At 45.1% G+C, this 14288-nt stretch overlaps 1 protein-coding gene across 3 annotated transcripts in view; it reads right to left on the reverse strand.

The window, feature by feature from the left end:
• Positions 1–14288, reverse strand: part of PCCB (propionyl-CoA carboxylase subunit beta) — an 84237-nt gene that overhangs the window by 3520 nt on the left and 66429 nt on the right. For all 3 annotated transcript variants that reach the window (XM_060196896.1, XM_060196897.1, XM_060196898.1), the window contains 4 exons: positions 6560–6667; positions 6271–6371; positions 5519–5617; positions 3871–3970 (listed from right to left, as the gene is read on the reverse strand). In XM_060196896.1, coding sequence (XP_060052879.1) covers positions 3871–3970; positions 5519–5617; positions 6271–6371; positions 6560–6667 — 408 coding nt within the window. The remainder of the gene's footprint in view (positions 1–3870; positions 3971–5518; positions 5618–6270; positions 6372–6559; positions 6668–14288) is intronic.

Here is a 14288-nt window from a genome sequence, read left to right on the forward strand (position 1 = left end):
CTATATGCCACCAAGCTAGAGAACCTGGAAGAAATGAATGATTTCCTAGATACCTACCAACTTCCAAAACTAAGTAAAGAGGAAGTGGATAACATGAACAGGCCCATCACAGCTAATGAAATTGAAACAGTTATCAAAAATCTCCCCAAAAATAAAAGTCCTGGACCAGATGGTTTTACAAATGAATTCTACAAAACTTTCAAAGAAGAACTAATACCTCTACTTTTAAAAGTCTTCCAGAAGATTGAAGACACTGGAATACTCCCTGCCAGCTTCTATGAAGCCAACATCACCCTGATACCAAAAGCAGACAGGGACACAACCAAAAAAGAAAACTACAGACCAATATCTCTGATGAACATAGATGCGAAAATATTGAACAAAATTCTAGCCAACCGGATACAGCAGTATATCAAAAAAATTGTTCATCATGACCAAGTGGGGTTTATCCCAGGCATGCAAGGTTGGTTTAATATACGTAAGTCAATCAATGTGATCCACCACATCAACAAAAGCAAGACCAAAAACCACATGGTCATATCAATAGATGCAGAGAAAGCCTTTGACAAAATACAACATCCCTTTGTGATCAAAACTCTACAAAAAATAGGAATAGATGGAAAATTCCTGAAGATAGTGGAGTCTATATATAGCAAACCTACAGCCAACATCATACTCAATGGTGAAAAACTGGAAGCATTTCCACTCAGATCAGGTACTAGACAGGGCTGCCCACTATCACCATTACTATTCAACATAGTGTTGGAAGTTCTTGCCATAGCAATCAGGCAGGAGCAAGGAATTAAAGGCATACAGATTGGAAGAGAAGAAGTCAAACTCTCCTTATTTGCAGATGACATGATAGTATACATGGAAAAACCTAAGGAATCCAGCAAGAAGCTTTTGGAAATCATCAGGCAATACAGTAATGTGTCAGGCTATAAAATTAACATTCAAAAGTCAGTGGCATTCCTCTATGCAAACACTAAGTTAGAAGAAATTGAAATCCAGAAATCAGTTCCTTTTTCTATAGCAACAAAAACTATAAAATATCTAGGAATAAACCTAACCAAAGAAGTGAAAGACTTGTATACTGAAAATTATGAGTCACTACTCAAAGAAATTGAAAAAGACACAAAGAAGTGGAAAGATATTCCATGTTCATGGGTTGGAAGAATTAACATCATCAAAATGAATATATTACCCAGAGCCATCTACAAATTTAATGCTATCCCCATCAAGATCCCAAGCACATTTTTTAGGAGAATAGACAAAATGCTACAAATGTTTATCTGGAACCAGAAAAGACCTAGAATTGCCAAAACGATCTTGAGAAAAAAGAACAGAACCGGAGGCATCACACTGCCAGATCTCAAACTGTATTATAGGGCCATTGTCATCAAAACTGCTTGGTACTGGAACATGAACAGACACACTGACCAGTGGAATAGAATTGAGAGCCCAGAAATGAGGCCCCACACGTATGGACATCTAATCTTTGACAAAGGGGCCCAGACTATTATATGGGGGAAGCAGAGTCTCTTCAACAAATGGTGTTGGAAACAATGGGTTGAAACATGCAGAAGAATGAAACTGAATCACTGTATTTCACCAAATACAAAAGTAAATTCCAAGTGGATCAAGGACTTGGATGTTAGACCAGAAACTATCAGATACTTAGAGGAAAATATTAGCAGAACTTTTTTCCGCATAAATTTTAAAGACATTTTCAATGAAACGAATCCAATTACAAGGAAGACTAAGGCAAGTATAAACCTATGGGACTACATCAAATTAAAAAGCTTCTTCACAGCAAAAGAAACCACTACCCAAATCAAGAGACCCCTCACAGAATGGGAGAAGATCTTTACATGCCATACATCAGATAAGAGTTTAATAACCAACATATATAAAGAGCTTGCCAGACTCAACAACAAGACAACAAATAACCCCATCCAAAAATGGGGGGAGGACTTGGACAAAATATTCACCACAGATGAGATCCAAAAGGCCGAGAAACACATGAAAAAATGCTCCAAGTCTCTGATTGTCAGAGAAATGCAAATCAAGACAACAATGAGATATCACTTCACTCCTGTGAGAATGTCACACATCAGAAAAGGTAACAGCAGCAAATGCTGGAGAGGGTGTGGGGTCAAAGGAACCCTCCTGCACTGCTGGTGGGAATGTCAATTGGTCCAACCTCTGTGGAGAACAGTTTGGAGAACTCTCAGAAGGCTAGAAATGGACCTACCCTATGACCCTGCAATTCCCCTCCTGGGGATATATCCTAAGGAACCCAAAACAGCCATCCAAAAAGATTTGTGTACACATATGTTCTTGGCAGCACAATTTGTAATAGCCAAAACCTGGAAGCAACCCAGGTGTCCAACAACAGATGAGTGGCTGAGCAAGTTGTGGTATATATACACAATGGAATACTACTCAGCTGTAAAAAATGGTGACTTCACCGTTTTCAGCCGATCTTGGATGGACCTTGAAAAAATCATGTTGAGTGAAATAAGTCAGAAACAGAAGGATGAATACGGGATGATCTCACTCTCAGGCCGAAGTTGAAAAACAAGATTAGAAAAGAAAACACAAGTCGAACCTGAAATGGAATTGGAGTATTACACCAAAGTAAAAGACTCTGGGGTGGGTGGGTGGGTGGGGAGAATACAGGTCCATGAAAAAAAAAAAAAGAAAAAAAAAAAGAAACACTAAAAAATTTTGAATGTGATTCTTCACCACCAGTTCAACACAAAAGGAAAGAATGTTAGTATTTTCAAAAATAGCACAGTTCCTTCTCCTCCTCCTACAACAAATCCCTTGGCGATGTGACTTGGCCTTGATTCCCAGCATGTGGATTCTGTTTCCTCAACTACTTCTGTGGCTTGCTGTGGTCAACAAAACATGGCAAAAGTGATTCTGTACAACTAGGGCCTCATGAGGCCGTACAGCCTCTTCTCTGGTTGCCCTCATACTCCACAGAGAGAAATGTGGACTGCAAGTCCTGACAGCCAGCACCCACCATGTGAGAGAAGTCATCTCAGACTATCCAGCTAATGTCACCCCACCACGTCACTTCACCTGCATATGATCCCAGACCAGAACAGCAGAACAACCACACTGCTGGGCCCAGACCAAATCCCCTAACCCTCAGTACTAAACACTGAGGACTGAGGAGGGAGGAAGTGGCCTTAAGCCACAGTGCTGTGGGATGGATCTTCACATAATAATAGGTAAATGGAACAACACCAAGACAGTTCAGCAATGCTTTTTTAATCCTGGCCACTGTGGTCCGGGAGGTGGCGCAATGGATAAAGCATTGGATTCTCAAGCAGCAGGTCCTAAGTTCAATCTCCAGAAGCACATGTACCAGGGTGATGTCTGGTTCTTTCTCTCTCTCTCTCCGCCTATCTTTCTCATTAATGAACAAATAAAATCTTTTTTTAAAAAAATTCCTTGGTGTATTGCATCCAAGTAAATGGTGTATTACACCAAAGTAAAAGACTCTGGGGGGGACAGGAAGAGTACAGGTCCAAAAAGGATGACAGAGGACCTAGTGGAGGTTGTGTTATTCTGTGAAAAACTGAGAAATGTTATGCATGTACAAACTATTGTATTTACTGTCAAACGTAAAACACCAATAAAGAAATTTTTTTAAAAAAGTCCTGGTAACCAAAATAGTACGCACGAGTCATACTGCACTTATAGGAATGATAGCCCTAGGACAACCCTGCCTGCTCCAGTCTTCAGAACTGACAGTAAAGAAAAGAAAAAAAGTTACATGAGACTTCTTGGAGTGAGAGAATGAGCAAGTGACCCCCGGAATGAACACAGCGCCCTCCCCTCACGGTGCTGACCTACCTCTCACAGCTGCGGGAAAAGGGTTGGCGAATTTCTCCACATACTCAGCCTGAGCAGCTTCCACGTTCTTGCCCCCTTTGAAGATGATCTCCACAGCACCCTGTGGCAACAGTTCATGACCTTGCTGGAGACCCAGCCTCAGCTTCTCTCCCTCCCTCCCCGAGCTCAGGAGGGATTTATAAGGAACTGCAACTTGCAAGCAAATTCCTTGGGCAACTACAATTTGCCGGCAATAGTGCTGGGACACAAGGAAGGCAAGTGTCTAAGTGTCTAAGTGTCTATATATGTTTTTACTACCACCAGGATTACCACTGGGGTTGGTGCCAGCACCATGAATCCACCATGGACCCAGGTCCTTGCGCATGTTAATATGTGCACTTAACTGGGTGCACCACCACTGTTCGGCCTTGGGAAGGCAAGTGTCTATGCCCAGCCATCATGACTAGGAGCTGCAGTGGGGCGGCTCCTCTGCAGCCCCAAAAGCTTGTCCCCCCAACTCCCAGCCTACAGTCTCCGATAATTGAGCTGGAAAGGGGAGACAGAAAGGGAGAAGGTCCTTGTACCCAGGTCCTCCTGCATGACAACGTTTGCACTCAACCACATGTGCCACTGTCCCTCGTTTTTATTTTCACTTTATTAATTTATCTTTGTTTATTAGAGACAGTCAGTAATCAAGATAGAAGGGAGTGACAGAGAGGGAGAGAGACAGAGAGAACCTGCAGCACTGCTTCACCATTCACAAAGCTTTCCCCTGCAGGTGGGGGCTGGGGGCTCAAACCTAGTTCCTTGTGCATTGTAACTTGTGTGTTCAACCAGGTGTGCCACCACTCGGCCACCATTTTTATTTTTTAATGAGGCCAAGATGTGAGCCTGTTTCTCCCTGTTGGAATCATGGTTCCCTTTATCAACAGGACGTGAACTATTACCCCTGGGGGCTGGGTTGTGATGCACATATTATCATGGCAGGTTCAAGCTCCCCTGTTCACACTCAGCGGGGAAGTTTCACAAGCAGTGAAGTAGTGCTGCACGTGTCTCTAGATCTCCTCTTTCCCTCTCAGCTTCTATCTCTATCCAAGATAAATAAATTAGACTCACAGGGTCTCCTTTTTCCATCCTGAGCACATGATTTTGTGGTCAGAGGAAGACTGACTGAACTGCATAAGTAGCAGTGTAGGGAGCTAAAAAAAAATGGGCCTTCACAGCAGAATCCCTAAAAGTCAGCTCTGGAGGGATCCTGGGAGTTTCTTGGCTCCAGCCCAAGAGTAGTATCAAAGCAGGACAAGAGCAGGAAAGAGGATAAGCAACAGGAAGTACCAAGCCACCAGGACCAGAAACAAAATTCCACCTCTACAGGCCCAAGCCCTCCTGGAAGGGGAAGTCCAGTCCTCCAGAAGGCTACAAAGCTGCCTGCCCCATCCTTTCCCCCTTAATGACAATCTCAAAGCCCACTCCAGGCCCCCTACCCTAAGCAAGAGGCAGAGGGCAGAGCTAGCCCTGGTGCCCAGGAGTGAAAGGCATTGAGGTCTAGCTAAGCCCCGGTTCCTGGAGCCCCCACCTACCCAGGGGCCCTGTTTCCCACTGTGCTATGAACTCCTGCTGGGCGGGTTAAGTCCATGCACCCAGGCAAAGGGAGGTGCATGGTGCTCACCTTGGCCCCCATGACTGCGATCTCGGCAGTAGGCCAGGCGTAGTTGCTGTCAGCACACAGATGCTTGGAACTCATGACGTCATAGGCACCTCCATAGGCCTGAGAGAGACAGGAATCCTGAACGTCAGTCCCCAAAGTACCCCAGGAAGCCAAGCAAAATTAACGCAAAGAGCAGGAACTGAGGCAGGGAGATAGCACAGACATTAAAGCCTGAGGCTCTGAGGTCCTAGGTTCAATGCCTAGCACTGCCATCAACTAGAGCTGAACAGTGACAAGGAAGGGAGGGGAGGGGAGGGGAGGGGAGGGGAGGGGAGGGGAGGGGAAGGGAGGGGAAGGGAGGGGAGGGGAGGAGAGGAGAGGAGAGGAGAGGAGAGGAGAGGAGAGGAGAGGAGAGGAGAGGAGAGGAGAGGAGAGGAGAGGAGAGGAGAGGAGAGGAGAGGGGAAAGAAAGAGCAGCTACAGGCAGCGCTGCGCTGCCTGGGAAGCCGGGGAGCTAGGGCAGGAATCCACTCTGGCCCAGCCAGGCACCTTTCACAGCTGAGCTGGGGCTCCCTAGCTGGCTTTCCCCATTGCTGCCTTCAAATCACTGAGGTGACAAGGGCATCTCTGTAGGACTGTCACTGCCATCTCCAGGAGCTCTCTGTAAGGGTCGTGAATGCAGGTCCCTCCTCCCAGCCCTGCCAGTGCCACCAGCAGACTTCAGTTAGAGTCACAGGGCAATAGAGCCGGGTCCCAGGCCAGCTATTCACTCACCTTCCTGGTGATGATGGTGATCTTGGGCACCGTGGCCTCAGCAAATGCGTAGAGGAGCTTGGCGCCATGGCGGATGATGCCCCCGTACTCCTGTGCCGTGCCTGGTTCATGAAGGAGAAGCAATAGACACCCACAAACCCAACACAGTCTGCCCGCCACACCCAAGGGCCAGGGAGGCCCACCCATCGCCCAGTCCCATCTTCCGACACCTCGAGTCACACATGCTCTGGGGCTGTGCGGGTCTCTGGAAGCAGCCACCTCTCCCGGGCCCCCTCTGTCAGGGCCTCACCAGGCAGGAAGCCAGGGACATCAACAAAAGTGATGAGGGGGATGTTGAACGCGTCACAGAACCGCACAAAACGAGCTGCTTTCACAGAGGAGTTAATGTCCAAACAGCCTAGGGGGAGAGAGAAAGCACACTGGACTTCCCAGTTCTCCCAGCAGTGGGCTGTAGCCAGCACACAGAGCTCCTTTCTAAGGAGACGGTAAAGGGACCCCTCATGCTCAGGGCAAACAGGGAAGCCAGGCAAACCCACAGGCTGGAGTGTGCAGGGGCCTCGGCCCCTCCTGAAGGACCTGAGCTGGGGACCTCACCAGTGGGGAGACCTGGGCTCAGGTTCCAGCTACCAGCTCTGCAGAAGTGTCCTTGGGAAATTATATATATTGAGCAGTAGTAAGAATCTGAACACTAGTGGTCCGGGAGGTGGTGCAGTGGTAAAGCTTTGGACTCTGAAGCATGAGATCGCGAGTTCAATCCCCAGCAGCACATGTGCCAAGGTGATGTCTGGTTCTTTCTCTCTCCTCCTATCTTTCTCATAAATAAATAAATACTTTATTTAAAAAAAAAGAATCTGAACGCTGGTGATTTTTATTCTTTTCTACCAGAGCACTGATTAACACTGGCTTATGATGGTGCAGGTTATCGAACCTGAGACTTGGGAGCCTTCGGAGGCATGAGAGTTTGTTTGCATAACCTTTATGCTGTCTACCCTCTACCCATTGGTGGTTGGTTTTGTTTTTTTTTCATTATTATTTTTTTTCACTGCCACCAGGGTTATTGCAGGGGATCAGTGTTGGCACGATAAATCCACTGTCATAGCGGCTATTTTTTCCGTTCTTGTTTTTGACAATACAGGAAAACTGAGAGGGGAAGGGAGATAGACAGAGGGAGAGAAAAAGACTTTATCCAATGCGCCACTTCCTGAGCCGCTTTGTTTCTATATTTTGAGAGCAGGAGGGGGAGGGGGGAGAAAGAGAGAGAGAGAGAGACCCAAGCACGATTGCATCAAGCATGGAGTTCCTTGCTGCTGTACATAGAGCTCCTGTGAGGTGCTAGGAGTTGAACCCAGGGCCTTATGCCAGGTGAGGAATGTACTTTACTAGCTGAGCCATTTCCCAGCCCCAGATGTTCTTGTTCTATCAAATGAGATAATTATGTGAATTTACCCCTTTATTTAGTGATTAGTTTTTACATGTTAGCACAACTTTGAATTCTTGAGATAAACCCACTTGGCCACAATGCATTAGTGTATATCGTACCATTATCATATGAGATTTATTATATTATACTATATTATGTTTCTGGCTTTGATAGGTATCTGAGGAATTTGTGCATCTATATTCATGCTCTTGGTCTTCATTCTTAGGATGGAAAAGGTCCTTTTCTCAGTTATGCTCTCTGGCTCCTGCTGGCCTCATGGAGTATCATGGCAACTACTCTAGAAAGGGACTTCTTTTTTCCATCACCAGGGTTGTCACTAGGGCTAGTTGCCTGCATACCAATTCCACTGTTCCCAGTGACCTTTTTTTCCTTCTTCTTTTTGATAGAGACAGAAATAGAGAGTGAGTGATTGAGGAAAAAGAAGAGATCCCTGTAGCACTGCTCAATTGCCTGTGAAGCTTCCCCCCTGTAGGTGGGGTCCGGGAACTGGAGCCCAGGTTCTTAACACACGGTAGTGTGTGCACTCTACTGGCTGAGCCCGTGTCCAGCCCCTAGAAAGGAACTGTTACTCTGCCCCTTCACACATACCATCTCCTTACACCTTTCATCTGTGTTGGCAAGAAGCCGCATCCGGGCGGTAGTGCAGCGGGTTAAGCGCACATGGCATGAAGCGCAAGGACCGGTGTAAGGATCCCGGTTCAAGCCCCTGGCTCCCCACCTGCAGGGGAGTCGCTTCACAGGTGGTGAAGCAGGTCTGCAGGTGTCTGTCTTTCTCTCCCCCTCTCTGTCTTCCCCTCCTCTCTCCATTTCTCTCTGACCTATCCAACAACGACGACATCTAACTGCAACAATAAAACAAGGGCAACAAATGGAAATAAAAATAATTTTAAAAATTTAAAAACATAATAAAAAATTTTTTAAAAAGAAGCTGCATCCCTCCTCCGCAGGTGAGGAACCTCAGACTCAGAAGCAAGGGCAGTCTGAGAGGCGGCACAGTGGACAAAGCATTCGATCCCTGGCACCACATGTACCAGAGTGAGGTCTGGTGTCTCCTCTCTCTCCTCCTAGCCCTCTCATTAATAAGTAAATAAAAGATTAAAAAAAAAAAGCATGAGGCCCTGAACTGAATCACTGACATTGAATGTGACACATAGTGATGCTCCAGTTCTCTCCTTCTCCTAAATAAATCACACACACGGGGCAGAGCATGTGGCACAAAGCGCAGGACAGGTGTAAAAATCCTGGTTTGAGCCCCCGGCTCCCCACCTGCAGGGGAGTCGCTTCACAGGCGGTGAAGCAGGTCTGCAGGTGTCTGTCTTTCTCTCCCCCTCTCTCCCCTCTCTCCATTTCTCTCTGTCCTATACAACAACAACAACAGCAATAATAATAGCAACGATAACAAGGGCAACAAAAGGGGATAAAATGGCCTCCAGAAGCAGTGGATTCGTAATGCAGGCACTGAGCCCCAGCAATAACCCTGGAGGCAAATACATAAATAAGTATAAATAAGTAAATCACACATGCACACAGACACACACACATACACACACACACACACACACACACACACACACACATACCATAGAGGTAGCTCATCAAATCACTCAGGTATGAGGTCCTGAATTTACCCCACTGCACTGTGTTAAAAATGCCCAGGTCACCTGAGTAGAGAGAGAAAGAGCACCATTTTACAGCCCAGATTCAAGCTCAGAACCTACCACACTGGAGGGAGCTTTAGTGCTGTGCTATCTTTCTCTCTCTCCCTCCCTTTCTCTTCTTTCTTTCTTTTTTTTTATTTTTAATTTTTTTATTACCACCAGGATTATTGCTAGAATTTGGTACTGGTACTAAGAATCCACTGCTCTCAGAGGTCATTTATCCTTTTTCTTTTTTCTATTATATTTGTTAGGACAGAGAGAAATTAAGAGGGGAGGGGAATATGGAAGATAAGAGAGGGAGAGAAAAAAAAAAAGAAAGATACCTGCAGACCTGCTCCAAGACTCGTGAACATGGTACTGGGGGTGTTCAACCCAATGCACCACTGTCCAGCCCCCACCCCCCTCCCTTTTTATCTAAAAAACGCAACCTAGATGTGGCTAAGTCCAACAATGACTAAGAAAAAAAAAATCTGACAAAATTCAATATTCATTTAATATTGAAAGCATGTCCAGGGACCAGGTGGTAGTGTACTGGTTGAGCACACATGTGACAATGCACAAGGACTCAGGTTCAAGTCCCTGGTGCCTACCTGCAGAGAGCAAGCTTCATGAGTAGTGAAGCAGTGTTGCTGTTGTCTATCTCTCTGCCTCCCTCTTCCCTCTTGATTTCTGTCTCTTTCAAAGAAATATTCTAATAAAGAAAAACTTTTAAAAATATGTCCAATGCAGAAGACTTTCATGACTGAGGCTCTGAAGTCCTAAATTCTTTTTAAAAAAATTATTTTTAACTATTTATTATTGAACAGCGACTGTGAGAAATTGAGAGGGGGGGAAGATAATGAGGGAGAGAGACAGAGAGACATCTGCAGCCCTGCTTCATCACTCATGAAGCTTGTCCCCCTGCAGGTGGGGACCAGGGACTTAAACCTGGATCCTTGCACACTGCAATATGTGCACTCAACCAGGTGCACTGCCACCTGGCCTAAAGTCCTAAGTTCTGTCCCCAGCACCACTATAGGCCAAAGCTTGACAGTACTCCAGCCTCTCTTTCTCTGTTATCTCTCTCATTAAAATAATTTTTAAAATGCAATAAACTGGGAGTACAATGACACATTGACAGTCTGATAAAGAGAGTTCCTACAGTGGTCCAGGAGGTAGCACAATGGATAAAACATTAGACTCTCAAGCATGAGGCCCTGAGTTCAATCCCCAGCAGCACATGTACCAGAGTGGTGTCTGGTTCTCTTTCTCCTCCTATCTTGTTAGTGAATAAATAAATAAACTCTATAAAATAGAGAGTTCCTACCCCAAAATGTACATGCTCATTGATCAGAAGAATGAATAAATCCCCAAAATGATCATTTTGTTTCTAAAGAACTTTTTTTTTAAGATTGGATTTATTAACTTAATTATGACAGAAAAAGAAGCAGAGTGTCATAATTTGAGTACTTACAGTGCCAGAGATTGAACTCAAGACCTCCTGCTTGAGAGCCCACCCACTACCTTGTCTCCTGCACCACCCCCCAGACAGCTCCAAAGACCTTTCGATGCTGATATGTTACTTGATGTTGTAGCCACTAGTCACATGTCACTATTAAGCACTGGAGAGGTGGCTAGGACAACTAAGGAACCAAGTTTCTAACTGTAGTTAAGTTCTTTATTTATAATATCAAGTATTTTTTACTTAAAAGATTAATAGTTAAATAAAAATTTTTAAAAGACTAATAGTTGGCATACTAAAAGGACATACTTTTAAGGAGTCATTAGCAAAGTCATAGGAAATCCTTTTGTAAAAATGGTAAGCAATGGAGTTGGGCAGTAGCGCAGTGGGTTAAGCACAGGCGGCGCAAAGTGCAAGGACTGGTGTAAAAATCCCTGTTCAAGCCCCCGGCTCCCTACTGCAGGGGAGTCACTTCACAAGTGGTGAAGCAGGTCTGCAGGTGTATGTATTTCTCTCCCCCTCTCTGTTTTCCCCTCCTCTCTCCATTTCTCTCTGTCCTATCCAACAACGATGACATCATCAACAACAACAAGAATAACTACAACAATAAAACAACAAGGGCAACAAAAGGGAATAAATATTTTTAAAAAATTTTTAAATGGTAAGCAGGTTCAGAATCTAAAATTCACCAGACAGGGGCCAAGCGGCAACACATCCTGTGTGGTGCACATTAGTATGCGCACAGACCCAGGTTCAAGCCCCCCATCCCTTCTTACAGGTGGAAAGCTTTATGAGCAGTTTAGCAGTGCTGCAAGGGCCTTTCTCTATCTCCCCACTCCCCTTCAACCTCTATCTCTCTACATATATGTGTGTGTATTCAGTAAATAAGTATTAAAAAATAAAATTCATATGACAATAAAAACAGAATAGTAAAAATTGCACTAAAAAAAGTACTGCTGGGGGCCAGGCGTGGCACAGCAAGTTAAGTACATAAAGTGCTAAGTGCAAGGATTGGTGTAAAGATCCCAGTTTGAGCCCCTGGCTCCCCACCTGCAAGGAGGTCGCTTCACAAGTGGTGAAGCAGGTTTGCAGGTGTCTATCTTTCTCTCCCCCTCTCTGTCTTCCCCTCCTCTCTCCATTTCTCTCTGTCCTACCAAATAAAATGGAAAAAATAACCACTAGGAAGGAGCAGTGGGTTCGTAGTGCCGGCACCAAGCACTGGTAACCCTGGAGGCAAAAGGAAGCATGGAAGGAAGGAAGGAAGGAAGGAAGGAAGGAAGGAAGGAAGGAAGGAAGGAAGGGAGGGAGGGAGGGAGGGAGGGAGGGAGGGAGGGAGGGAGAGAGGGAATGGTACAGGCATAAAGATAAACAGAAACATGGGCAGGACAAGAGCACAATGGTTAAACAAAGGTTTTCATGCCTGGGGCTCCAAGGTCTCAGGTTCAATCTCCAGTACCACTGTAAGTCAGAGCAAAACAATAATGAAGCAGAACAGACAGTAAAAAAAAAAAAAAAAAAAAACAGATTAAGGGAGGCCAGGCAGTGGCACACCCAGTTAAGCGTACATAGTACTTACCCACGTGAGAATCCTAGTTCGAGTACTGGGCTCCCCACCTGTAGGGGGATGGCTTCACGAGTGGTGAAGCAGGTGTCTATCTTTCTCTCCCCCATCTTCCCTCCTCTCTCAACTTATTTATGTCCTGTCCAATAAAATGGAAAAGATGGCCCCCAGGAGCAGTGGATTCATAGTGCCTGCACCAAGCCCCAGCAATAACCCTAGAGGAAAAAAAAGAAAAAAAGGAAAGAGAAAGATTCACACACCAAGTGCAGGCCAGGCACTAGAACAATTCAGTGGAGAAAGGAAGCCTTTTAAAGAAATGGTGATGGAACAATGAAAATTATATGGAAAGAAAAGGAAGTAGACAACCATTCATTCCACTCTACACACCAGACAGAAAAGGTGACTGAAAAACACATCACAGACTGTAATATGAAACCCAGAACCACCAAGTTCCTAGAGAATCAGGAACTATGTTTTTTTTTTAATTTCATTTATTTATTTATTATTCAGTAGAGATAGAAATTGAGAGGGGAGGAGGAGATAGAGAGAGAGCTGCAGCCCTGCTTCACTACTCATGAAGCTTTCCCCCTGCAGGTGGGGACCAGGGGCTTGAACCGAGGTACTTGCACACCATAGTGTGTGCACTTAACCAGGAATACCACTGCCTGGTCCCAGAACTATCTTTGTAACCTTGCTGTAAACATGGATTTCTTGGACAGGACATAAAAAAAATCTCTAATCCCAATTTTTTTTTTATTGCCTCCAGGGTTGTTGCTGGGGCTCAGTGCCTACACTATGAACCCACGACTCCTGGAAACTGTTTTTCCCCTTTTGTTGACCTTGTTGTTTATCACTGTAGTTATTATTGCTGTAGTTATTATTGTTGTCTTTGTTGGATAGAACAGAGAGAAATGGAGAGAGGAGGGGAAGACAGAGAGGGGGAGAGAAAGACAGACACCTGCAGACCTGCTTCACTGCCTGTGAAGCGACTCCCCTGCAGGTGGGGAGCCGGGAGCTCAAACCGGGATCCTTACTCTGGTCCTCGCGCTTTTCACCATGTGCACTTAACCTGCTGCGCTACTGCCCAGCCCCCTAATCATAACTTTTAAGAGAGAGCAGAGGCAGGGAGATAACTCAGTCAGTAGAGTGCACATTTCATCATGCTCGAGGACCTGGGTCAGAGCCCTAGTCACCACAGGGAGCACGGGCAGCTTTATGAGCAGTGGAACAGTATCTCTCCATCTCTCTCACCAGTTGGTAAAAAAATAAAATAAAATAAAATAAAATAAAATAAAATAAAATAAATCCAGCATCACAGAGCCCTGGCAGCCAAACAAAAATAACTCAAAAAAGAAAAATAAACAGATTTTTTTCCTCTACCAAATGAATTTTCTGAAATGATAGAAATGCTCTGTGTCTTCTTTGCTGAGATTTAGATGATGACTGGGGGGGAGGGGGTTATCCAACTGTCCCGTTGTCAAAACAAGCACTTTAAAATTATCTATTTTATTCTGAGTAAAATGTAACTCAATAAAGGGTAACTGTTTTAAATCTCTCCTCCTCCCTTTATACTCAAAATCGATGTTAATCGCTTAAAATAAAGAGAGTTTGAGTGATGTATTCCCGGAAGAAGACAATTCTAAATTAAGATGTGGAAAAAAAAAGTACAGAGAGACTAGAGTAAAACAAACTTGGAGGGGAAAAAAGATGAGCAGTGACAATCAAACCAAGGCTCGATCCCTGGAGAATGAGCCGTCAGCAGTGGAACCTCTGTCCTCAAGGGAGCCCCCAGCCCAGGGTCACCGTGTTATCCCAAGCTGTCAGGACACCCAGTGAGTGGCCTGGGTGCTGGTGCCAGGGGAAGGGTGCTGGGTCTGTGCGCATGAGGTCCTGAGCTCCATCACTGCCATTACATGT

Source organism: Erinaceus europaeus, chromosome 1 (assembly GCF_950295315.1).
Source record: "Erinaceus europaeus chromosome 1, mEriEur2.1, whole genome shotgun sequence".
Taxonomy (NCBI): Eukaryota; Metazoa; Chordata; class Mammalia; order Eulipotyphla; family Erinaceidae; genus Erinaceus; species Erinaceus europaeus.